We start from the raw sequence: 26,947 nt of genomic DNA on the forward strand, positions 1-26,947 counted from the left end.
CAATAAATGTTAGCAGTGGGTGATTCTGACCAGTATTTTGAGATAACCTCACCTCAAATAAATGTAGAACACAGGTCCATTAGGCATGAAAAGCTATAACGATTTCGATCATATTAATCTGGAATTTTTTATACACCTAATGCTTTTCTTTCAAAGGGAAGAAAAAAAAAAAACCAAGACAGTCTAACCACAAATATGCTCAACCTCTCAGTCTATACCGACTATAAACAATAAAGGTAAAAAAGTTAACATTTAAATAACTGCAGGTGGCATGGTTTTTCTTTTGACAATTGAGGGGTCACCAGTTAGTATCACTAATGCCCTTATTTACTGCCTGAAAAGCATTTAATCTCCACAAGTCTCTAAACTTAACATGAACCCATACTAAATGTTCATTCTTTTCACAGTTCAGATGCTGTGATAAAATAATCACATGATAAAATACCATAATTCAAAGTAAATGATGAGCCCATTCTGAGCAATCAGGCCATGCCCACAGCTGGTGAGCAGGGTGGAATTGGTGTGGTGATGCCAGGCTGGACCTGCACTGATTCTGACTTGAAGGTAGGCAGGGGCCCCACTTTAAACCCTGGACACCCTGATCTGCTTCAGCTGGCTGACAAGATAGCTTCCACTAGCTCTCTCCTTTTTTAGAATCTCTTCTTAAATGATCTACCATTGTGTAAATTAAAATTTTTTCTTTATATCTGATACATTAAACATGTTCCTCGTGAAATGAACTTCTACACTAACTCTGAATAAACAACGAGTAAATCAAAAATGTTTCTAAGAAACCGAAGAGCTTTGCTTTAGGGCTTCCCTGGCCACTCAGTGGTAAAGAATCACCTGCCAATGCAGGAGACACCGGGTTCGACCCCAGACCCAGGAAGATCCCACAGGCTGTGGAGTAATTAAGCCCGTGGGCCACAACTATTGAGCCCACCTGCCCAAACCACCGAGTCCATGTGCCGCAACTACTGAGGTTTTCATGTCCTAGAGGCCGAGCTCCCCACTAGAGAAGCCACCACAATGAGAAGCCTCTGTGCCGGGAAGGCAGTGCACCACAGAGAGTAGCACCCGCTCACCGAAACCACAGAAAGGCCCACGCAGCAACCAAGACCAGCACAGCCAAAAATAAAAATCAGTAAATAAAAATTTTTAAAAAGCTTTGCTTTAAGCATTTTCAACATGGTCCCTTTAAGGCCAGCAGATGGAGCTGTGAATTAAAACAGGGAACGCGAGCTACTCTAGGTCAGCCACTAGAGGGCACCCTTTTTTATGGAACTGGTTTATACCAGAGATTTATTTACAATTTAACTATCTGAAGCAGGAATTGATTCTGATTTATATGTGTTTATCTAGAATGACCATCTCAATACTAAGTAAATGCAAAGGCTGGGACCATTTTTGCTCAACGTTTTTTGACTAAAACTTTTCCTTCCTCACAGAAGAATATTTCCTAGTTCAGTTCAATCACTGTTGTATCCGACTCTTTGTGACCCCATGAATTGCAACACCCCAGGCCTCCCTGTCCATAACCAACTCCTGGAGTTCACCCAAACTCATGTCCATCAAGTCGGTGATGCCATCCAGCCATCTCATCCTCTGTCGTCCCCTTCTCCTCTTGCCCCCAATCCCTCCCAGCATCAGGGTCTTTTCCGATGAGTCAACTCTTCACATCAGGTGGCCAAAGTACTGGAGTTTCAGCCTCAGCATCATTCCTTCCAAAGAAATCCCAGGGCTGATCTCCTTTAGAATGGACTGGTTGGATCTCCTTGCAGTCCGAGGGACTCTCAAGAGTCTTCTCCAACACCACAGTTCAAAAGCATTGATTCTTCGGTGCTCAGCTTTCTTCACAGTCCAACTCTCACATCCATACATGACCACTGGAAAAGCCATAGCCTTGACTAGACGGACCTTTGTTGGCAAAGTAATGTCTCTGCTTTTTAATATGCTATCTAGGTTGGTCATAATTTCCTAGTAAGAGGCAGTAAATAGTAATAAAAGTTCATCCCTGGAATCAGGGCAACCTCACAGTTATCATCAAAACTCTCTAAATGCAGAACTGAAATATACCATACTGCTCTCCATAAGCCTCAGAGCAGAGCCATCCAACAAGAATTTCCTTGGAAAATCACCCATACTGTCTACAGGGGAGCTCTGTCTTAGCTCAGTGCCAGGCTGAGGGAAGGCCCACATTTGTCTTTTGAATAAACAAATTAATAAACACCGTGGCTTTTAAGAGATGTATCCTAAAAAATTACCAGTGGGTTCACTTTTCTGTGAGACTTCTCAGACACGGCAAAAGTGCCCATCTAAAGAATCAATAGTGCCAATCAGAAAAGAATTCTGCCCCTCAGATATTTTATTTGGGTAATAATCTCTCATCAGTGCCATAAAACAAAGTCCACATTCTAGACACTAAATAGCACAGCTGGGGGACACGTGTGCCCCTGCGGCTGAGTCATGTCAATGTATGGCAAAGCAACACAATACTGTAATTAGCCTCCAATTAAAATAAGTAAATAAATTTTTAAAAATAGCACAGTCTAGCCCATAAAGCCCAAGTTCTCAAGCATATAATGTAGAGCCTAATTTTGTTGGTCTATGAAAATCTGGATTGATTCTTTATGACTCTTCTAAACCAGACTGTTCATATTTTTAAATACCTTAAAACTTCACTACTTGATTTATGACCTACGCTGCACTCTAGAAACATTATCAGTTCCATGCACTCAATGTGATGGCTAACAGACTGCCATTTTCGTAGAAATCAAAAACTTAATAACGACTCTTATTTGCATCCCCCCCGCCACACACACAGAGTTCATGTGTGGTCAAGGAGGCTTTGTGAACTCCCCAGCAGTTGTGCTTTATAGTCAGCATAAATTAATAAAACCTAGGACTATTTTTTAAAAGCAGTATTACTGTTAAAGCAATACATATTTAAGAGTTACAAAGAAAAGTAAAATAAGAAATCGACCCACACACCCATAATTCATTCACATATTATCACCAGACATATTTCCTCCCAATCTTTTCCATTTGTTTTCAAATAACGGCTCTCATATTATAGGAGGAAAGAACGGCCCGTCCTATACCAGACTGAGGTCAATTATAATGTTAGGAGATGAGGTTCACATTGAAGATACCCAGTAAAATCTGTCAAGTTATCAAGACTGTGGATCACGCCACAATCAAAAACCAAATTCACTCCCTCCGTCCCCTGCCCTGGCCCCTCTGACCTCCTCCTTTATTGTCCATCTTAGCTAAGGGAGGTAAAACTGGAAACGGGCTAGGTTCTGCAGACCATCGGATATGCCTTCAAATCTTGACTCTGCCAATTACAAGCTGTGTAATCTTGGGCAAGTGACTGACCTGAGTCCTCATTTCCTAATTTATAACATGGGAGATATTAATACCTGCTTCATAGTTACTGAGAGGATTAAATAATCTGCTATGTCTGAAATGTCTGGTACAATGCCTGAAATGAAGAGATTTTATACTGATCAAAAGGAAAACTGAGGTGTCTAAAAATCATCAAAAAATCTTCCATCACAAGTTCTCTAACTTTTTCAATCAATCCCTATTTTATTGGTATAATGACTACTGATTGGGCAGTTACTTTAAATATAAAGATTAGCCTAGGAAAAAAGCAATGTCTATTTGCTAACGTCTATTTGTCTATCAGTATATTTTAAGTCAAAAGTACACTAATGCCTATGTAGTTATGATTAAACCAAATGTGAACAATTTAACAATAACACCTGTTACTCCAACAACTCCCGCACAACCCTTGCATTAATTTCTCCATGCCTATCAGCACACACTATTGTCAACCCGCAATCTGGGAGACCTGGGTTCGATCCCTGGGTCGGAAAGATCCCCTGGAGAAGGAAATGGCAACCCACTCCAGTACTCTTGCCTAGAAAATTCCATGGATGGAGGAGCCTGGTAGGCTACAGTCCATGGGGTCACAGAGAGTCAGACACGACTGAGTGACTTCACTTTATCAGCACACACACATGCTGTTAATTCAACCAATTTAAAAAACAAACACTCTCTTGATCCCATCCCCCCTTATAGCTACGACTCCATTTCTTCCTTTCCCTTTCGAGCCAAACTCAAGACTTGCCCATACTTGGCCTCCAATCTCTCTCCTCCATTCTCCTTCACATCCACTCCACTCAGGTTTACCCACCAACGACGCCACATCGCCAACTCAGCAAATGATCAGTTCTCATCTAATGTGAAGTGTACCCGGCATCCACCTTTTTTCACCTGGATCCAGGTCGCCATTCTCCTGGGTTTCTCTACCTCTTTGGTAGGGAAACCTCCTCAATATTCCTCAACCGCTAAACCTTAGAAACGCCCAGGAGCTCCTTCCTCAGACCTTTTCTCTTTCTGCTCTGCATTCACTGCCTTTGTGAGCTTATGTGATCTCTTGTTACAGAAAAATCCCAACGAACTTTTTGGCCAACTCAATACTAGCCACATACTGATGAGTCTTTAATTTATACCTTCACCTTGACCTCTCCCCTGAATTCTATATCTAACTGCTTACTTGACTCTCCACCTGGCTCCTGGCTATCTAAAAGCTCTCCCAAACTCACAAGCTCCAGACTGGGCTCCTCACATGATCCTCTAGCATCTGTTCCACTCACACTGGTCCCGTCCGTTTCCTAGTTGCTCAGACCAAACCCTGGAGACATCCTTGACTTGACTTTCACCTCCAACATTCAATTTATAACAAATCCTTATTGCCCCTACCTTTGAAACACTGATATATCTGGAACTTCTTTTCATTAACTCTGCTGCGGGCACCCATTCTAAACCACAACCAACTCTCATCTGTCATAAAGAGCCTGGTCCATAGAACTTCCCATTATTCTGAATGTACAGCTCTTTAGCTTGGAGTATAAATTACACACACACAGGCACTAAGTCTTTTTCCAATAATGTGTAAACACATTAATAATTGAAATAACAATTTTAAAATGCTTTAACTATTCTACAACGATGTTTATAAATATGGATGTCAAACAGCATAGAAAGCTATTCCAAATTAAATAATTTTCCTGAACAAGTAGCTCTCGCCAATTTATACAGAACGACCATTTGCTATGAATTAGTCATTACTTTAATTATATTTGAAGCTTTACCACCTTCAAATATTTAAATTATTTATATGATTTACTAGTAATGACAAGCTGCCTAGTTATTAGCAAGAATTGAGGCGATTCTGTCATCACTTCCCAAGACAGTAAATAAACTATATATAAATTTGAAAATCTGGATGATTTAGGCAGGACAAAATAGAATCAACATTCCAGATACCAACTATAAGATTGTAGTTACTTACACTGTGCACTCCTAAAGCCTTCCAGACTGCGAAGCTGATCACACCGACCCCACACCAGGCATAAAGTGAGCCCCATCCCAGGGCTCGCAAGGCCAGGGAAGACCCGCTCTCTGGTAAGGCAGCTGTGGCCATACTTCCCTGCAATGAAGACAGAAAGGTTGAGGTAAAAATCATCACTTTGAAAGAATAAATATTTGGAGAGTGTTTGAAATTAATGACTCTCTGGTAAGCACCATGATCACTGGGACACTGGACCAATCCAAGTTCAAATTCCAGCTCTGCTACTTAATAACTGCATAACTTAAATCACAATTTCTCTGACAAACATCTGAGTGTGCAAGGCACCGTGCCAGAAGTCAAGCTAGGTACACAGAGCAACTTCTCTCTGACGAAACACTTCGGTCCCGGGTGGGGCTGGGGGAGCAGCCACCTAGAAGTTATGACCGAAACGGAGAGGGCAACAGCAGCACTGCGTGTACGAGCAGGGCGCTACGGATCCAGAGGCGGCGGCCACCAATCCACCTGTGGGAAAGGGAAGTCCTACTGAGTGTGGTTAGCTACTCCCAGATCTCCTGTTTTATGAATAAGCTGCACAAGTGGTATTCATACACTAAACGTTTCTTTTCACTACTGATACCAATGATTAAATCAGACTGATCAGAAGGACCAAAGCCACATTTTTCCTTATACCGTTAAATGACCGTGAATCCTATTTCTAAATGAGATTAATTTTCTATAAGATTGCAGGACTGCAATCTCCCAGGGATCCTGTATTTCCAAATACTACATAACAGTTAACAATTATATATGAAAAGAAAAGTGAAAAGTGTTAGTTGCTCAGTTGTCTCTGACTCTTTGCAACTTCATGGACTATAGCCCGCCACAGTCCTGTCCATGGAATTCTCCAGGCAAGAATGTTGGAATGGGTTGCCATTCCCTTCTCCAGGGGATCTTGCTGACTCAGGGATCGAACCCAGGTCTCTTGCACTGCATCAGATTCTTTGCCATCTGAGCCACCAGGAAAGCCCCAACAATTATATATAGCTTTATATATATATATATAGACAGGTAGATATATGTATATATGGCTTATATTGCTCCCTTACTATATGACAAGCACTGTTTAAAGCATTTTGCATGTATTAATTCACTCAGCCTCACTTACTATGATCCTCATTTCACTAAAGACCAAACTAAGGCAGAGAGAGATTACATAACTTGTTCAAGGTTTCACAGCTTATAAAAGCTAGAGCACTTCAGCAGTCTGGCTTTATAGACTAACAGGAATTTGCCATTCAGTCATTTCTCACTTCTGATTCTAAATACAACACAACACAAAATGTAAATGAAAGTATCTTTTTAAGTGGAAACAAATCCACAGTGTAAATTAGAATAAAAACTATCATTACTTAGGGTAATTTAAATATTCACACTGCTGAAATAGACAAAGATGTGATGATACTTATGGGTCTACTTGAAACCAACTATGGGACATTCCCACAGTTTGAACTGAATATGAAATACAATTTATCCTTTGAAAAAATCTTAAAGGAAACGGTAGAATTTAGGAAATATTAAGAATTTATTATTTTTCTCCATGCGCCTGTCTGCTAAAACACATTAAACGTCAACAAACAAAAATAAAAATTTTAACTTCCTCAAAAGCTGAATCTTACTTTTTTCTGATTATATAATCACTGAGGAAAATTTGGTATGTATAAAAAATAGGATGAATAAAAAAAACTTCCATCTTATTATCCAGTAAACTATGGTAAATATTTTGACATTTTAAAAACAACTTAACACCACTAAAATGTTTTTAATCTTCAACTTTCATCTTCTCATAGTGTCAAGAACTCAAATATTTTTAAAGATTACACCGCACTGACACCATAATTTACTTAGCCATCAATTATTAATATATACTAGTTTCAGGTTTTTATATTAATTTTTTTGTATTAAAAACTTCCTTGTGCCTAAACACTTATCTACATTTCTGATAAAGTCCTTGGGGAAAATTCCTCAAAACAGAATTACTAAGTGGGGGAAGCATGAATATTTTATAAGCTGATAGACATACAAAGTATTTTTCAAAAGGTTGTACTAAGTTACAATGCTGTTTCACGAGGACCATTTCAAGCTAGCCAGCATCAGATGGTCTCAGGAAGACTAAAAACACAAAAAAGAAAGACTATTTATATTTCTATTGTTACTGAGAATGAGTATTTGTCCAAGTTATGAGCCAACGTTTATGCCTTATGAATTGTATATTCATGTTATATACTTAAAGTCTTCTAATTTGTATATTCTTTCTATATTAATGTACTCAGAAGCCCTATCATATGTGCTGTAATATTTCCCTAGTTTGTTTTTTTTAATGATGGGCTCTTACTTTCTTGACCAAGGATGGAACCCACACCCCCTGCAGTGGAAGCGCAGTCTTAACCACTGGACTATCAGGGAAGTCCCGGGTTAGTTTAATCTTTTTATTTTGCTTGTTTGTTTTTGGTCAAAGATGCATTCTAAAGATTTTAAGCTAACTGGCCTCATCCAAGTGACAGTCATTTCTCTTTCCTTTTAGCTATACTTTTGTTTAAAAAACTTCTTTACCCCCAGCTTTTTCGTTCATCTGATATTTACTTTAGTCCTGTTGGAAGCTGGTAACTAAAGGGAGTTCACTTCCCCAACAGTTTAGCAACTACCCCAGCACCATTCTATGAATTAATCCTTCTCCTCTTAAACTTTTTTGAGAAAATTACATACAGAGGTTTGTTTCTAAGCTATTTTCATACTATGAATTTTATACCAGAATCACATAGATGTAATTACAGAATCAGAAAAAGTCTGAATATTCAGAAAGTGTTTACATCATGCACATTACTTTTTGTCAAGTATTTCTTAAGTTTTTACCTATTCATTCTTCCAGAAAAACCCTAGAACATTTTGTCAAGAGTCCTTCCAACTCCCACTCACCTCATTCACTGACATTTTCATTAGAATGACATCAAACATTAGCTAACTGGTAAGAGAAAATCTGTAACATCCTTTCATCTGGAAATATATTTTCATTTATTCAAGTCTTTTTTTTTTAGAAAATTGTCTTTATATTGCTCAACCCATTTATTTTTTATTCAATCCATTCTTAAAGGTTTTGTATTTTTTTAGGCATCTATTTATGATTGAGAATGCTATTCACAGTACATAGAAACATTTTGTTTATCTGTATCCCTATGCCTAAAACCTAACAGATTCTATCTAAAGACATACTTTTTGCAGAAATAGCCTTGTCCCAACCAGATTCTCAAGAGATTTTCCTTAGCCATTTTCTATGATGAAAACAATATACTCTCTTATCTTATTCCTTTTCTCAGGCTGCTATAATTTCAGTGGTTCCCTAGACACTACAGACCTCACATAAATACACCAACTTCTAACTGGCTTATTTCCATCCAGAAGCAGTATCATTAACCAAATATTATTACACCAGGCTCAGTTTAGGTGCTCTGGCTTAAGTTTTATTTTTGAAACTTAAATTAAAAATTTTGTATTTCCCTGAGGACAAAAACTATATATGTTATAGATATACATAAATCTTTTTTAAAGTCTACATAAATCCACATGTTTTGCTAAGTAAAAAAGGTAACGATGGGTTATAAACACAACCCTTAATAACACAGCAATACTTCCAACAAAATCTTAGGTTTGCTAAACTTTCAGATTTTTTAAAAGGTACATGCTCTATTTGTCTGTCAGTCTCAGAAACTGACTGTGAGGGAAGTGAATTATTATCAGCTACTGTCTATATACTCTAAAACTAATTTTAGTTGAAGTGATGTTAAAAATTGATTTGTTCTTAAGTTTTTAAAGCTCTAGTCACCAAGCTTTACCCACTGGAGTTACATGTCACATGGCCTTCATACAGCCTGCTCAGAGTTTTAAAAATGATCACTCACTGACTGGCAGCAGCAAAGACTGACTTGCCAAAAAATGATGTTGCTCTTTAGATATAACTACATGCGCTAGTCACATATGTATAAATCAAAGCTGTATTTTTCTTCAGTGCCACGTTGTTTATTCTTTTCATTTAACTTAAAATGAAGGCGTGTACGCATGGAAGTTGATTTTAGCAAATCACAATGCAGTTATGATCCTTAAAACCTAAAATAGAAGAACTGTTTTCTATTATTTTGTATATTTATAATACCTCTTATGCTTAAATGCACGGTGCCTTTTATATTCTATGTATTCTTAAGAAGATTTAATCTATTATTCACAGATACAGAAACTATCAAGAACAAATCGTTCAGTTGGTCAGAAAGTCAACTGCTTCCCTAAGAATAAGGTTCATGTTTTTGGTTTTTTTCTTTTTCAGTTTAATCTTGGGATGAATCTGATATAAATCAAATTCTGATATTTAAAAAGAATGTTCAATCTAGCTATTTCTCCCGCAGAGCATTCTTAGCTGATATATTTTGCTATATTCTTTACATCATAGAAAGAGCTGTGTTGCATTATACCAAAGTAAACATTTGTTCTTACAATTTCTCAGAAGTTATAGCTGTATCAGAAAGATGATGACTCACCCTTTCTGTCTGTTCATTACCTAAATGGGTCTTGAAATAACTCAGTTATTTGAAGAATATTTAACTTCCAAAAGAGGATGTGCTCAAATTTCCTGATCTCAGGATCCATTTATACTTGGATTCCAAAGATTTCTGATTATGTGAATTAAAATAACCATCCTACAAAACATTTAGCACAAAAAGAGGCAATGTTTTACATTTTTGCTAATCTTTTAAATGTCTGGTTTAACAAAAGAGCTTTATTTTCACACATGCATCTATCTATATTCAATCTGTTGAAATGTTTTTTGGTTGAAGTACACAAATACTCAAGGTGGTAAAGAATCCGCCTGCAATCTAGGAGACCCAGGTTCAATCCTCAGGTTGGGAAGATCCCCTGGAGAAGGGAATGGCTACCCCCTCCAATCTTCTTGCCTGGAGAATTCCACGGACAGAGGAGCTTGGTCGGGTACAGTCCATGGGGTCACAAAGAGTTGGACACAACTGAGCGACTAACACTTTCACTTTTTTTTTTATACAAATAGAATCTATCCTCACACAAGTATGTGGTTGGAAAAAGGAGTATCTTAATAGCCTTTCTTTGATATATACCCAAACTTGACAAATAGTTTCTTAAAAATGATCTGCAATATGGAATAAAAAATCGTATCAATAAATTGTTGTACTTTGTTACATTAAAATCCATTGGTCTATTTTGCATTTTGAATGGAACTTTCATTCACGCATCATGATCACTGAGAAAATAACTGACTTGCCAGAAGAAGTTATCTTTCAAACTCCTGACATCATTTATTAAATATTAAAATCACATCATTAATATCACTACCAATCTCAGAAAAAAGCTTCAAGTGTTTAAGCAGCTGGCAAGTTCACAATGGCAGATATAAGTTTTCTAAATACAATTTTTACCTATAAAGGGTAGAATTTTATTAGTGGTGATACATACTAACAATTGCTCGCTTGAAGAGAAGGTTCATTTTGAAGAAACGTCTACCTACTTCTGAATAACTACAGTTTGTCAGTTGCTCTTTCAAGTGAAAACAATATATCATGAAAAAAAGTGGCTAGTTCAGACTGTAACTCAATCACACAAGTGCTTTATTTGAGAAAAACATATTACTTTGGTATAATGCAAAGTGCTTTATGTGTACTTCCCATTTCTTCACACAGACCTTACAAAGAGGTTATGTTCAAGGGTCAAGATAGTAAAAATAATTTTACTGCTTCAACAAGGATATTCTTCTGCAAAGATGGCATTAACCACAGGTGCGCAAAAGGAAGACCACACTGCCTGCCAGTACACCTGGGGCCACTGCCTCAACTACAGCACGGCACAGCACTTCTATCCTTTACTGCTTCTGTACCATTGGCGCAAGTGTCTTAACAGGACCACAACAGTAACTGACTTTACAGACCCCCCAAAGGGTCTCAAGAATCCCCAGGGTGCTGTGGGCCTCAGTTTGAAAATCACTGTGTTAGATCATAAAGGCCATATCAAGATATTTGATATCAAAGGTATTAAATCTTAGAACTGCAAAACAGAATGCAAAGTTGTGAACATGTGTTGTTTTTTTTGTTTTTTTTTTTGAGAGAGAGAATTGCTAGCTTTCATCAGATTCTCAAAAGATCTGTGAACCAAAGGTTATCATGTTAACTTGGATTTAGAAATCAACCAAAACTCCACTATTAAAGCATCATTATCACTCAGGTTTCACTGATTTCTGCCTCAAGATACATATTTCTGCTCGGAAAATATTCTGTAACATAGGGAGGAAATGACCATGAAGTTCCTAACAGTGATTTGGAAAACTCCCTATGAACCCTGAGAATATTCAGAGGAGAAACCAAATGCACTTATAATGTGGTCTCCCACCATTCTTAGGGCTTAAATATAATTATAAGATTATTAAAGATAAATACAAGTCAAAAAGGAATTCAACTGGTTTATGATTTTTCACATAGCACTTTTTCCAAAGAAAATATCAAATTGTAATTATAGTTACTTGTGTGATTATTTATATAACATCTGTCTCCCACACCAGACCTAGCTTCCTGAGGGGTACATGTTCTGTTCATTTTTGTATCTCTTATACCTAGCTAGCACAGTGCCTGCACATAAAAGATCCCAAATAAACATTTATTTTATTTATTAAACATTTAAATTTATTGAAGAAATAAGTTAATGGATAAATAAACCATAAGATGTAGGTAGGGTAGAGACAGGACAATGCAGAAAAACAACCACAATGGGAAGAAAATTACTCAACTTGTCCATGACAGGTGACTGCTCAAATTCGCTCACGGAATTAGGGTCTTCTGCCCTCAGTTGGTTATACTCATTCAACCAAAATTTATTGAACACATACTACGGGCTAAGGGCTTCCCTGGTGGCTCAGTGGTAAAGAATCCACCTGCCAACGCAGAAGTGGGTTCGATCCCTGGGCGGGGCAGATCTGTGAAGGAAGAAATGGCAATGCACTCTAGTATTCTTGCCTGGGAAATCCAATGGATAGAGGAGCCTGATGGGCTACAGTTCACGGGGTGGCAAAAGAGCTGCACACAACTTAAGTGACTCAACAACAACTACACAACAGACAACTTTCTAGGGAGCGGGGCTGCTGTACTGCACAAACGTGCATGGTGTCCAGGTTCAAAGAGCCGGCCTGTTTCTCACCTATACCAAGATGCACTATATTCCAACATTTTAACATCTCTGAGCCAGAAATAACTACTGTAGTGCTGTCTCAAGAATAATATTGGCGCTTTTTTGGGTGTGTGTGCTACATACAATATGGGGCCTCTTACAACCGAGAACAATTTACCTAGATTTAGCTTTAAGGTCATGTTGTGAATAGGAAATGTATTGGATGAGCTTTCAAAGTCTTGCTCTGCTAACAGTTTAAAAAGCACATAATTACTTCTTTTAAATGAAAATAAAGACAGTTGATTAATCTGTACCCTTCTTGAATCTACGAAGTCCACACTGGTTTACTTCTTAAAGTAATACGAAAGGCCATCAACACTTTCTATTCAAAACAGCTGCCACTGATTTGTAAACAGTAATTGTGCTACCAACGGATTTTTATGTCACAAACCTTATTGAACCACTCAGGACTTTTCTTTTTAGCCAAAGACAATGTTGTGGCAAATCCAGCTAGCATTCCTGCTGCAGCAGCAGAACCAAGGAAAATTCCACCTGTCAAGAGTTTCGGCGGCAGGAAGAAAAAACAAAAAACCTGAAGTTAAAAAGATGGACACAAATAAGTTTCAGATACTATTTAAAAATCAATTTCGAAATTCGAGAAACGATAGCTAAGAAGCTCCTGGCAAAGGTAAATGATAGCGGCTGTGAAACCTGCGTGGCCGCACGACCCCTGGTTCCTGAGGCCATTCTAGTGTAAGTGTCCCAAGAGTACAGAATAGGCACAGGGTCTCTTACCCTCTTTCTCCCGAGGACGAAAAAAGAGACATTGGGAGTTAGAAAGGGGAGGTGCTGTGGGCGGGGGGGAGACATGAGAGAAACTACAGAGGGAACGGGGTAAATGCAGCCTATACAGAACAGCCACTAAACTCAGGGCACTCAAACCAAGGTCTCCCCCGGCAGCGTGTGCGTGGGAACGCCCGCTCCAGCGCAGGCTAGCGCCCCGGGTGAGCCTGACCTGACACCCGCACCTCGCCACACCACACCTTTAACCAGGAAAAGCCGGTCATCGGCAGACACCGAGGCCTCCGGCTGAGAGGACGGTTCAGCCGGCCCTGCGTCCCCCGCCTCCATGTTTCTGAGCTTTCGCTACTGCGTCCGCCGCCAACTGGACCCGGGTAGAAACGAGCGCGAGATCGAAAAGAAAGGTTCCGCTGCCACCTCCCTCTGTGCAACCCGAATACCGGTCCGGAGAACGACCTCTGCACGCAAACCTTCTCTGCTGCCCTCGGGGCCCGGGCGAAGATGCTGTAGCTTGCACCCTGGGGGGCAGTGTCTTCCACGACTGTCTAACCCGGGAGGATCATTTGCCCGCTCCAAGGTGATGATCGCTGCGCTTCAATACCGTACCTACTTGAAACACTGCTAGGCTCTGACTCTAGGAGGCAGTGAGGGGTCGCAGATTGCGCCAGGAGCCTAGTCTCAGCCTGGTTAGAGACCCCGCAGCTCGGTTTCACGATCGGCTTCACACTGTATCCAGGGAGTTGGCTCAGTCTTTCCTCCGTACTTTGCTGGGAAATTTCGTAACCGTAAAGCTGTCACTTTAGATGTAAGTGACAGGGTGAATATATGCTTTCATTTCTTTGGGGGAAATACCTAGAGGTGGAATTGCTGAGTCAGAGAACAGACATATACTTAGTTTTATAAGAACTGACTCATTTGAAAAGACCCTGATGCTGGGAAAGGTTGAGGGCAGAAGGAGAAGGGGACGGCAGAGGATGAGATGGCTGGATGGCATCAACGACTCAATTGACATGAGTTTGAATAAACTCCGGAAGTTGGTGATGGACAGGGAGGCCTGGTGTGCTGCAGTCCATGGGGTCGCAAAGAGTCGGACATGGCTGAGCAACTGAACTGATAGGTTTTATGCTTGTAAGACTGCCAGCCAGCCCGGTAGAGATGCGCTTCCTACCCCCAAGGTTTGATTGATCGGCCATCCGAGGGGATTGGATGCTAACTGAAGTGAATGGCATAACCCCCGCGGGGAGAGCAAAGGACCACCCTAAGGAGTTGCTAACTCGGAACTTCAAGGCAGCCCTAGAACGCTCACCATCTGCGGCCAGCAGACAGACCTGATCTTCAGACTCCGGGGCTCGTTTGCAGACACTGGTGGATTCATTAAATGGCCACTGAGAGGAGGAAGCTGGAAGCCATGGAAAATCTTTTCAACCTCTCAAACACAGACACCTGACGTCATCCTTGGAAAAATGAGGCAATCTGTCATTCTTGTTAGTTCTGAGCAACAACAAAAGCCATGAACTTCTTGAGGATGGGAATGGAGATCTCTGTTCATTTTTACATGCCCCGGGTCTTAGGGTATTACCTGGTCATGTAAAATAAATTTGGGGTGAATGAGTAAGGGAATGCATCAGTTAAAATGCAACTAATAGCCCAAACCTGGGCTTAGGTCCTCAATTGCTTCTAAGCTCTGTGAACTTGATTGAGTCTCAGGTACCTCAGTTTCCCCACCTGCAAAATACAGAAACCGATAGTACCCACCTCACAGTATTGCTGTAAGAATTAGATGAAGCAAGGTAAGTAAAGTGCCTGGCCCAGACACTCAGCGTATCTCAGGTCTAATTATTATCCCCCTCAATTCCAGTAGCTGTTTGCAGCATTGATGCCCAGGTCCTATCACTGAAGATGGCGGCTCTGAAGGTCCAAGCAGGACAGATTACAAGCTCAACAGGGCTTCTGACAACGAGCCAGGTTGAGCACTCCTGCTCTGTTTAAGTTTCTGACTGGGAGAAATCTCAAAGAATTTAAACTTTGGATTCTTTGGAAGCACAGCGTCAGCATCTGAAAGAGCTCTTTAAGTTGGCAAATGCTAAGCTAATTTGTTTAAGGTCAAAAACTCTGGGATTGGGGACTAGCAATTGGCTGTCAACAAACCCACACAGAAGAAGGGCTTCCCCTTATACACAGTGACCATAGCAGCTACTAATAACATTTATTTAGTGTTTTCTGTGCCTCTGACATTGCCCTAAGTGCCTCAAATGAATTATCTCATTTGATCTTCTCCATTGTGGACCCCCCAAAAAATATTGCCTGGTGTTTCAGTAAACAAAGAATATTGCCCTCCATCCAGCCATCAGCCACTGCAACTGCCCCAACGGTGCACCCTGAGGTGAATTCGGATGGAGAAAAACAGGATACTAGCCTGAGATAGTTAAGGTGCATATCAAAGGAATGATTTCAATGAGCCAGTCTCTTGCGTCTTCTCATACAAAGAAAAGCACTAAAATCAACTTGAGATGTCTTGTTTTTTTGTGATTACCAGTAATCTTTTGATGTTCCACTACTTATTTGTTTTTCAGCAAAAGCTCCTCAATATCCTGGCTCCTCCCTTACTTCTTTTGTAACAGTTCCTCAGAGCTATCTAAAAGGCTGACTTCCAGGCTATTTAGTCCTTAGTAAGGTCCTTAAGAGAAGGCAATGGCAACCCACTCCAGTACTCTTGCCTGGAAAATCCAATGGACAGAGGAGCCTAGTAGGCTGCAGTCCATGTGGTCACTAAGAGTCGGACACGACTGAGCGACTTCACTTTCACTTTTCACTTTAATGCATTGGAGGAGGAAATGGCAACCCGCTCCGGTGTTCTTGCCTGGAGAATCCCAGGGACCGCGGGGCCTGGTGGGCTGCCGTCTATGGGGTCGCACAGAGTCGAACACGACTGAAGTGACTTAGTAGCAGCAGTAGCAGCAAGGTCCTTAAGACATAATTCAACTTTTCGGTTATGTGTTTTCAGTCAACACCATAAACTTTGAAAAACTAACTTGCTCAACACATATAGCTGTTAAGCAGCAGAGCCAGGATTTTAAAGCAGCCCCACCAAGTCTTTATCCACTGCCGAGGGGCCCTCAAGCTTGGGGTTGATAACTGGAAGCACCTGGAAGGGCTTGCTGGGCTGTACTCAGTCGCTCAGTTGCATTGGACTCTTTGCGACCCCATGGAATGTAGCCCACCAGGTTCCTCTGTCCATGGAATTTTCCAGGCAAGAATACTGGAATAGGCTGTCATTTCCTGCATTAGGGGATCTTCCTAATCTAGGGATTTTCAAACCTGCGTCTCTTTCATCTCTTGCATTGGCAGGTGGATTCTTCACCACTGGCCTCACCTAGGAAGCCCTATCTCTGCCTTACTTACAGTTCACATCTTTAAAATCCATATGAACAGACCATTGAACAGTACTGAAATTGATTCAGAAATTTTAAAACTCCCAACAAACAAAAATGCAGGACTGCTTTAACACTTGAAATTCTCTTCTCGCAAAACTAGAGAGGAAAAATGCTGGTTCCTCAACTCTCCCCATTCTTTGATGTCCCCTGACCAAAAGCATAGACATTTTTTTATTTTAAGGATTATATTACTATTTACCATAAGAAACGGAAGAGAGGTAAAACATCTTTAAAAGTTACAGCGTCCGGGGCTCTGGAGCCTGTGTCTATTTTGAGATGGCAACCTCAGACCCTGTGGGCATCTGTCTGTCCTGATTCCTGAGGACGCGGTTCACAAACTCCTCCCTTCTTTCTAACTCCTAAACGTAGAGGACAACTTTCCTCCTTCCTACATGAAAGCTCGTTTTCCTGGTAAAGAGAAGGTGGAGGGGCAATTCAAGCAAACAGCCAGATACTCTGCCTTAGAGAGCAATTTGCATTTTGAGGATTCTTGTCAGACACACACTTTGGAGAGGAGGGACCGAGACCTACTTGGACAAGGCGAGCTTTCGAGGGAATTACAACCCCATTCCTCACTGGCCCCAGCTTCCTGTGCCTTGTTCTCTCCCAGGCCTGGCAAACATGCCTGATACAAGGGTGGAGAGTCCCTGGCCCAGAGATTAGGCATCCCAGGCACCACAAGTTAGAAAGCTTAAAGACTGTTACCCAAGGTCTCATATTTTTACAGGGCCCACAATTGGGTATTTCAGGTGCAATCTGAATAATTGGTCTGTTCTAGGATCCCTGAAATCTCATCTAGACTGGTTTCTATGGAAATGCTGGATACAAGCTCCAAACAGGAGACTTGCAAACATCTGGAGCATAGTGTGTTTATAAGACAGGGACTCTAGTTCTAAAAGAGCCAGACAGAGCATTTCCAAGTGGAAACCAGTGATCAGAAAGTTCCTAAATGGTGCACCATGCAATTCAAGCGGGGCTGCCTTTTCAACGGAAGTATGAGTCCCTTTCAGAAAAATGTAATAGAACGGTCTGGCAAGCAAAAGAGGCTGCTGGGAAAACAAGTTCATCCAAGACAGACTCTGTTGCTATTTTGGTGTTAGTTTTTAGTCAGCTCAGAGTCCATACCAGTGATGCCTCTCATCACATTCTTATTTCAAACCTCTTGGCCCCTGTAGGTTCTATTTCAAATTTTGACATCTAGGAACCTGTTAGCATTGCAGTTCCCAGAATTTGGGTAGCCCTAGCTCCAGCTAGTTCCAAACACTGATGGGCTTTCCCCTCCAGCTATTTAAAAAAAATATTTCTTGAGAACTTCAGTTTTGCCCTATTTAAAGTATGAGGTTGAATTCTTTTTAAAATCTGATAAGGATCACATATTGGCCATGCTTCTTGCTGCTTCTTGATTTAAGGTAGCTGTCAAAAATGTAGTGCAGAGATCTTTAAAAATTATTGCCTAAGTAAGTGTCTGCATTCCCAGGTGGCACAGTGGTAAAGAACCTGCCTGCCAATGCAGAAGATACAAGAGATGCAGGTTTAATCCCTGCATGGGGAAGATCCCCTGAAGTAGGAAATGGCCATCTACTCCAGTATTCTTGCCTGGAAAATTTCATGGTCAGAGCAGTCTGGTAGACTACAGTCTATGGGGTCACAAAGTCACTCAGGCACAACCGAGTGACTGAACACAGCACACAGAAGAAAAGATCCATTGGATCTTACACAAATCTATTAATGGAGGTCACCTTGAGGAAAGGGCGGGGTGAAAATTTTTTAATTGTATGTCTTTTACTTTCTACCTTAATAAGTAAAATGACTAAAGTAAAAGTGAAAGTCGCTCAGTCATGTTCGATTCTTTGCAACCCCAAGCACTATAGCCTGCCAGGCTTTTCTATCCATGGAATTCTCTGGGCAAGAATACTGGAGTGGGAAGCCATTCTCTTCTCCAGGGGATCTTCCCAACCCAGGGATTGAACCCAGGTCTCCCGCCTTGCAGGCGGATTCTTTACCGTCTGAGCCACCAGGGAAGCCCCAGGGAATCAACATTTTTATGTATTTCTATAATGTTAAATCATTTTCAACAAGGGACTTGTTACTTTTATGTAAAGGGGGAAAACGGAAAGAAAACAGTAAAAACGTTTTAAAACAGATCACCTATTTAAAAGACGAATTTTCTATTTAAGTAGAAATATTATGTAGGTTTCCAGAATAACTCACCAGACTCTGCAGTGGGCTATCAAGTGACAACTCTTGGAAATCATGGAAGCAAGAGTGAGAAGCATGTGTCAGAAGGAGACTCTAGGCTAGTTGGGAACCCTGCCTAGAATCTGCATCCTACAATAAACTACCAGAGCCTCTTAAACTCTTCCCAGTACCTGCTCTGGATTCCCAAAGTTACAGCTATTTGGAAGGGCACGGCAATCAATATCATGCAATCTAAATGATAAGTATGGTAATAATTCCTCTTCAATGAGCTGAAACTAGACTTCCAAAGTTTGAGTCTCATTACTCACTTTGGGCATCTCATTCCTTCGTCTCAGAATTGTAGTCTATAACCACAGTTCGTAACTGTTGAATAATATGTCTGTCTTCATCAGGATAAATGAAAGTTGCCATTATAGGTTCTTTCCTTTCATTGTTTCTTTATTACAGAGAGTATCCTATCTATCTTTTCTCTATGCTATCAGTTGAGTTGTTATTGTTAATGATAGACCAGAAATCTTTTTGAAAGCTCTTATATTTCACTCTCCACTAGATATTTTCCTATGAAAGAGTCATGCGCATGATTTCTTTAACTATGTTCCTCGACTTCCTTGTGAGGATCAAATATGATCACATTTGTTCAAGCATTTTGTAAATTGTCAAGTAGTCTGGCAACATGAAGCAGGATTATTTTTAGTCCCGTGTGTGTATCCCAGTCATAGAAAACCCTCTAACATTGCCAAAAGTAAAATAGCTTTCCATTTATGCCAGCATTATTCACTGCTTCACAACCCATTTTGAACTAGAATAAGAAAAATGCTCGAATTTGCTTTTTGTCTAACATCATTTCCATAGTTGAAGACAAATGTAAACAGCAAGTAACGTCATTAGCAAAAAAATAAATAAATAAAGTGAGAAATGTGCAGCAGAATGTGTTCCAGTATCAAACGCAAAGTTCAGCAATGCCAAACGGCAATTACTTTTGCACCAACCTAATATTTCGCATACGGCCCCACGTTTCCTTCATGTTTACTAAGATCCATGATATCAACCACCAGTGTCATTGTAAGGTCCTCAAATAAGACAGAATTCAACTTTTAGGTTAGGCGTTTTTTCAGTTGACACCATAAACACTGAGAAACTAAGTTTCTCAACGCACACAGCTGTTAAGGGACAGAGCCAGGATTTTAAAGCAGCTTCATCAAGTCCTTATCCACTGCGGAGGGATCCTCAAGCTTGAGGCTGATAACTGGAATCACCTGGAAGGGCTTGTTGACAACCAATTGCTGTGCTGTGCTCAGTCCCTGCAGAGAAGGCGATGGCACCCCACTCCAGTACTCTTGCCTGGAAAATCCCATGCACGGAGGAGCCTGGTGGGCTGCAGTCCATGGGGTCCTTAAGAGTCAGACACAACTGAGTGACTTCACTTTCACTTTTCACTTTCATACATTGGAGAAGGAAATGGCAACGCACTCCAGTATTCTTGCCTGGAGAATCCCAGGGATGGGGGAGCCTGGTAGGCTGCCGTCTATGGGGTCGCACAGAGTTGGACACGACTGAAGCGACTTAGCAGCAGCAGCAGCTCAGTCACTCAGTGGTCTCTGACTCTTTGCAACCCCATGGACTATAGCCCCCCAGGCTCCTATGTCCATGGAATTTTCCAGGCAAGAATACTGGAGTGGGTTTCCACTTCCTCCTCCAGGGGAACTTTGTGACCCAAGGATCCGACCTGCGTTTCCTGCATTGGTAGATGGATTCTTTACCACGGAGCCACCTGGGCAGCCCAACTAGTATCATTTGTGCTTATTATGTGTATTGTGTTTATTTTTATTAACTATCCCTCTTATTCTGATGTATTAAAGATAATTAACTACAAAATGACTGAAAAACAAGTTCTCACATGTATGATAAAAGAGTGACTATATGAACTAGAACAAGAAAACTTTCTGGACTAAGTGAGATGTTTAGATTGATTTTAGTTTCACTCATTCAGCAAGTATTATGAGCACCTATTATGGTCTTGGCCCTGGCTTTACTGTGGTGGAGTCAAAAGGCACAACCTTTGGTTTATTGGAGCTTGTAGTTCCCTGGCCCTCACTTTTCTAAGTGAGAATTTCATCAAAGCACTTTTTTGCTTCAACCTTTGTGATTGATTTTCTTTCTAGCTGTATTTTTTCTATGTTATGCCTCAAAAAGTAAAATATGGACTGAAGGGAAATTTTTATTTCTTGCTTTTGAAATCCACACTGCTCAAAATCACCCCTCTAAATAGTAACTATCATTGCACACGTGGTTGTAGAGAGCCTAGAAGATCGGTCACCATCTGTCCTGGACTGTGCGAGCGTGCATCCTAAGTCACTTCAGTCGTGTCCAGCTCTTTGTGACCCTGTGAACTGTAGCCTGCCAGGCTCCTCTGTCCATGGGATTCTCCAGGCAAGAATACTGGATTAAATACTGGTTGCATGCTCTCCTCCAGGGTATCTTCCCTACTCAGGGACTGAACCTGTGTCTCTTATGTCTTCCGCATTGGCAGGCAGGTTTTGCTACTAAGCCTGTGCTGGGATCTTGGAATTCAGAGCAGGGCTTGTGGAGAATGGGCTGCCTCCTAGAAATATGCTCAGCAACTAAGACCCCAACAAATGATTCAGTAGCAAGCAGGCTTGTTCTGGGGGACAAAGCACATGCCTAAGGAGTCATAGGAAGAAAGGCCTTCACTCCAGGTGGTCTAGTTGTGAGATGAAGCAGGAGGAATTCTAAGTCATTAGTATGGCATCATGAGATGCAGGGCAGGGGAGAGAGTCAGAAGTTCAGACAGGAAGGTTGGCATCAACAAGACACCTGCTCATGGAGAAGTCCTGACCTTGGGCAGAACGAAAGACCCAGAGATGGTGACTGATCATTGCAAGGCACAGATCCAGTTAAAAGAGCAAGGGCATTTTTAAAAAGAGCCCGTGGTCAGGAGCCCTGTTGTCAGATCCTGAGCCCTGAGCATCAGCAGGACTCTGTAAGTCACAGGATGAGTTGAGAGGCCCATAGTGTGTAGACAGAACCTGATCAGGTCAGGGTGAAGGCCTGGGTACTCAGGTCAGGTCAGATCAGGCGTGGAGGGCTGGAGGAGAGGAAGGGAAGCAGAAAAGACCTTTGCTTTGTTCAACTTGTTCATTTTCAGGAGGGCCTCCATCCAGGGGTCAGGTGAGACTGGAGTTCAGTCTGCAGTTCACTCACCAAGACTGGTGCCCTCATGCAGGGGCACAGTTGCTTTCGGGAAGGGGCGCTTTCTCTGGTTCATGAAACAGTATCACAGGAGTCAGGACTGGCTTTGGAAACATATTTGAAAACTTGATTTTCAGAAGCTAGGAACCAATTTAAAATATCCCTCCTGATTGGGGTATATCCCTTACCTGAAGTGTGTGTGTGCGAGGTAAGTCATTTCAGTCGTGTCAGACTCTTTGCAACCCCATGCACTGTAGCCTTCCAGGCTTCTCTGTCCATGGGATTTCCCAAACAAGAATACTGGAGTGGGTTGCCATTTACTTCTCTAGTGGATCTTCCTGACCCAGGGATGGAATCTGTGTCTCTGCATTGGCAGGTGTGTTCTTTACCACTAGTGCCAGTTGGGAAGCTCTACCTTAAGTGTCAGTTCAGTCGCTCAGTCGTGTCTGACTCTTTTGACCCCATGGACTGCAGCACGCCAGGCCTCCCTGTCCATCACCAACTCCCAGAGCTTACTCAAACTCACGTCCATCGAGTCGGTAATGCCATCCAACCATCTCATCCTCTGTCGTCCCCTTCTGCCTTCAATCTTTCCCAGCATCAGGGTCTTTTCCAATGAGTCAGTTCTTTGCATCAGATGGCCAAAGTATTGGAGTTTCAGCTTTAGCATCAGCCCTTTCAATGAATATTCAGGACTGATCTCCTTTAGAATGGACTGGTTGGATCTCCTTGCAGTCCAAGGGACTCTCAAGAGTCTTCTCCAACACTACAGTTCAAAAGTATCAGTTCTTCGGTGCTCAGCTTTCTTTATAGTCCAGCTCTCACATCCATACATGACTACTGGAAAAACCATAGCTTTGACTAGATCGACTTTTGTTGGTAAAGAAGAGAAGCCTGGTGGGCTACACTCCATGGGGTCCCAAAGAGTTGGACATGACTAAGTGACTAACATGCATGCCAGAAATGACAAATGCCTTAAGTGTATTTAGGCAGAATAAAAAAAAAATCTTAAGAAAGATTTCAAAGTATCTAGAACTAGATCGCATAAATAATTGCATGACTCGAGAATTGCTAAAATGCATATAGATTCACAAAATGTCCAGAGGTGAAGTCTAGGGGGGGGGTGTTGTTCTTGTTTTTCAAAACTTCCCAGATAACTCTGATCAGCCTGGTTTGGAGACCATTGCTGGAGAATGAGGTGAAGATGCAGAGACCCATTCCTTCCCTATGAAACAATTCTGGGCTTCTGTCATCTCTGTTAGTTCTCCAGATGATTTTGACAAACACCAAACTTTGAAAACCACTGTCTTAAGAGAGATCAGAAGCCAAATATCAGAACCTTCGGTGGGTTGTTTGATTTTAATGAGGATTGCTATCGATTTTGCACGATCTTTTGAGACCTTCGAGTTCTCTTTTGTATTACTCTTGCCAGGTAAGGTTTTCATCACAATGATTCTGAAAATAATAGTAGAATATCAAGTTCTCTGTGAAAAGAAAACTGATTTTTATTCACTGGTTTGAACCCCTGCAAAAATCACAAATAAATAGGAAATAAGTATTGTAAAAAAAATGCATATAAATTCAAAATGCATTTTCAGAAAGTAAGTCAGAAAAATGTTGCTTCCAAAGAATGCTCAAACTACTTGAATTTGCACAATTTGAAAAAATATACATGTGACCTTTGGACAACTTTTTATAATTTTGGTTCACCAACTATTGCACTCTGTATTTAAAAGAACAGTCTATGATTACTTCTCACTGGGCCATATGTTTTCATTTTCGTGACATATTTTATTGAGATGTCTTTCTGATTTACTCTTTTATTTAAATTAATAACCTTCTAGAATGGGATTATATAGCATGATAAAATATTTCACTATATAGTAAATTATATGCAATTTAAAAGAGAATGTTTTATCCAGGTCAGCTGTACAAGGCCCAATGCCCTTTTAGAAACATTCAGCACATTTGATGGATTCATTGCTGAGTGCACTATAAATAAATACCGCCTCAAATTCCAGACAATGAAAATGTACTAGGGGATACATCAAAGCTACCACCATTAATGACACCTCTTTCAAGGTGAGAGAAAGAGCCTGGACTAGTTGTCTGGAAGCCAGGTCAATTTCCCATCCCTGCCAGGCATGGGGGATGACTGTCTCTATGTCTCTTCATTCGGGCCTCATTGTTCTCTGTAAAATGAGGAAAGGAGTGAATAGATCAGCACTATTTAAAGTGTGTTCCATGTCATGTCAGTTCCCAAAGCTGTTACTTTCTATCTAGACAAAAAGGGGGAATGTGTTCAGATAAGACTGGCAAACAAAATGTAACCGATTGCTTTGCTTTAGGGATTCCCAGAGTCTCCAAGTCTTCAAGAATTGATGCTTTTGAACTGTGGTGTTGGTACTCTTGCCTGGAAAATCCACGGACGGAGGAGCCTGGTAGGCTGCAGTCCATGGGGCTGCTAAGAGTCGGACACGACTGAGCGACTTCACTTTCACTTTTTACTTTCATGCATTGGAGAAGGAAATGGCAACCCACTCCAGTGTTCTTGCCTGGAGAATCCCAGGGACAGAGGAGCCTAATGGGCTGCTGTCTATGGGGTCTAACAGAGTCGGACAAGACTGGAGCGACTTAGCAGCAGCAGCAGCAACTGTGGTGTTGGAGAAGACTCTTGAGAGTCCCTTGGACTGCAAGGAGATCCAACCAGTCCATTCTAAAGGAAATCAGTCCTGGGTGTTCATTGGAAGCACTGATGCTAAAGCTGCAACTCCAATACTTTGGCCACCTCATGCGAAGAGTTGGCTCATTGGAAAAGACTCTGATGCTGGGAGGAATTGGGGGCTGGAGGAGAAAGGGACGACAGAGGATGAGATGGCTGGATGGCATCACCGACTTGATGGACATGAGTCTGAGTGAACTCCGGGAGTTGGTGATGGACAGGAAGGCCTGGCATGCTGAAATTCATGGGATCGCAAAGAGTCAGATACGACTGAGCGACTAATCTGATCTGAACTGAGAGTCTCCAAGTAGAGAAGGCAGTAGGCAGACATTGTGTAGGGAGCCTGACCACAGAACCCTTTGTTTGGGAGCATCATGTACACTATAGTTTGAGAAACTGTGAACTAATTGATCACTAGGATTGTTTCTGCTGTCTCCCTCCGAACTTTATGATTGTAGTAAGGTTTGGAGACATGAGGCTATTCCATTTAGGGAGCAGAGAGCAATGCTTCCCCTTCTTACAGCTCAAGGTCAGATCTAAAATGTAATGTGTCCACCCTTCAATTAGTCTGAACCCAAAGGGTGGTTGGGTTAGTAAAGACCAGATTTCACTCAGGAGTGGAAGTTTTAATTCTACTTGAGCCAAAAATAATATCTCACTTTCCCATGTCAAGTTTAGAGCTATGCTTCACATTCTAAGAGAGAAGAAATAAAACTGTTTGTTGGAGGGGTCAGGGGAATGGGAAATCCAAAAAGGTCATGAATAATCTATCATTCCAATCAATTAGGAAGAAAAATGCAGTCCCCAAAGCACATTCTGAATTCGTACAGTTGAGAAACCAAAATAGATTGACTTACAGTAGAATTAGATTTACTATTTCAAGCCCTGCTATATATTTATCCTTATTTGGTTGCATTTCATGGAGTTTCATGACTATGAAAATAAGAGTGACCTTATGAGATCATGGGGTGGACTATCTTATATCCAGGAAGGATTTTACTGAAATTCTCCTAATTACAGCTGCAGGTCCATCTTGACTCCTGGTTGTAGAGCAACCAGTTGGCTCAGACCCATTCTACATTCTACATAATTTCTCTTAAAGGATTACCATGTGCTGCAGTTATAGGAGTGGGACATACTGGAAAAATCCAATGGTGTGTTGTTATAGGCTGATCACAGCCTCAGCTTCTGGGGGACACTTGCAGAGGTTTATAGGTTTCCTGTCGCACAATCATGTGACCCAGTTGCCCTGGCCAAAGCAAACTGGGCCAGGATCACCACCAGACCCAAAGACCACGTCATCTGTAGGCCAGCAACTGCCCCACAGGAGCCCCGTTTATTGCATGGTTCCCTGGATCTGCAACACATACGAAAGCCGTGATCCGACTACTCCCCACTCCTGAAACCCTGCGGGTCTCTGTCCTCAAGTCCTGAAGCTGTCCCCCAAGGTCTCCTATTCAGCTCCTCTTCCTCTGGCATCCACCATGTGCTGGCATGCTTATGTGTGATGCTGTCCCTAGCCCTTATGGCCTCGTGGCTAAAATTGGGAAAACGAACTCCTCTCTAACATAAAATTCTTTTGCATCAGTAGATCATTGAAGAGCTGCACACCTGTGCCCCACACTTCCCCACTCAACACACCCTCTGGAAGCCAGGGCCCACACAGCTGCCAGGAGCTGAGCGGCTTGCTGTGTTTCCGATTATTACCAGCAGTGGGTTCTCGTACCCCACACTCCACCTTCAGTCCATCATGCGTGTCCCTCCAGGAGTCACATCTTATTCCAGGCGCTGGCTTTCTCCTTGTGTGCTGTGTTCCACTGAAGCACATCACGGATGGGTCAAAGGGGATCATTAATCACTGTGGATTACTAGTATACTGTTTTATTTCTGTAGACTTTTGACAAAGTCCTTTCTTTCATAACTCTATCAATAAGATGGCTTGTATTTTTAAATTTTTTTGTGTTTGTATTTTACTTGGCTGCGTTGATCTCA

General features: G+C 41.4%; 1 protein-coding gene across 1 annotated transcript in view; it reads right to left on the bottom strand.

The window, feature by feature from the left end:
• Positions 1–13,742, bottom strand: part of TMEM242 (transmembrane protein 242) — a 42,257-nt gene extending 28,515 nt beyond the window's left edge. The window contains exons 1-3 of the mRNA NM_001046228.2: positions 13,633–13,742; positions 13,041–13,141; positions 5,363–5,500 (exon numbers count right to left, since the gene is read on the bottom strand). Of these exons, the coding sequence (NP_001039693.2) occupies positions 5,363–5,500; positions 13,041–13,141; positions 13,633–13,720 (327 nt within the window). The 5' untranslated portion in view covers positions 13,721–13,742. The remainder of the gene's footprint in view (positions 1–5,362; positions 5,501–13,040; positions 13,142–13,632) is intronic.
• Between the last annotated feature and the right edge of the window lie 13,205 nt (positions 13,743–26,947).

This window comes from Bos taurus, chromosome 9, assembly GCF_002263795.3.
Source record: "Bos taurus isolate L1 Dominette 01449 registration number 42190680 breed Hereford chromosome 9, ARS-UCD2.0, whole genome shotgun sequence".
NCBI classification, from domain to species: Eukaryota; Metazoa; Chordata; class Mammalia; order Artiodactyla; family Bovidae; genus Bos; species Bos taurus.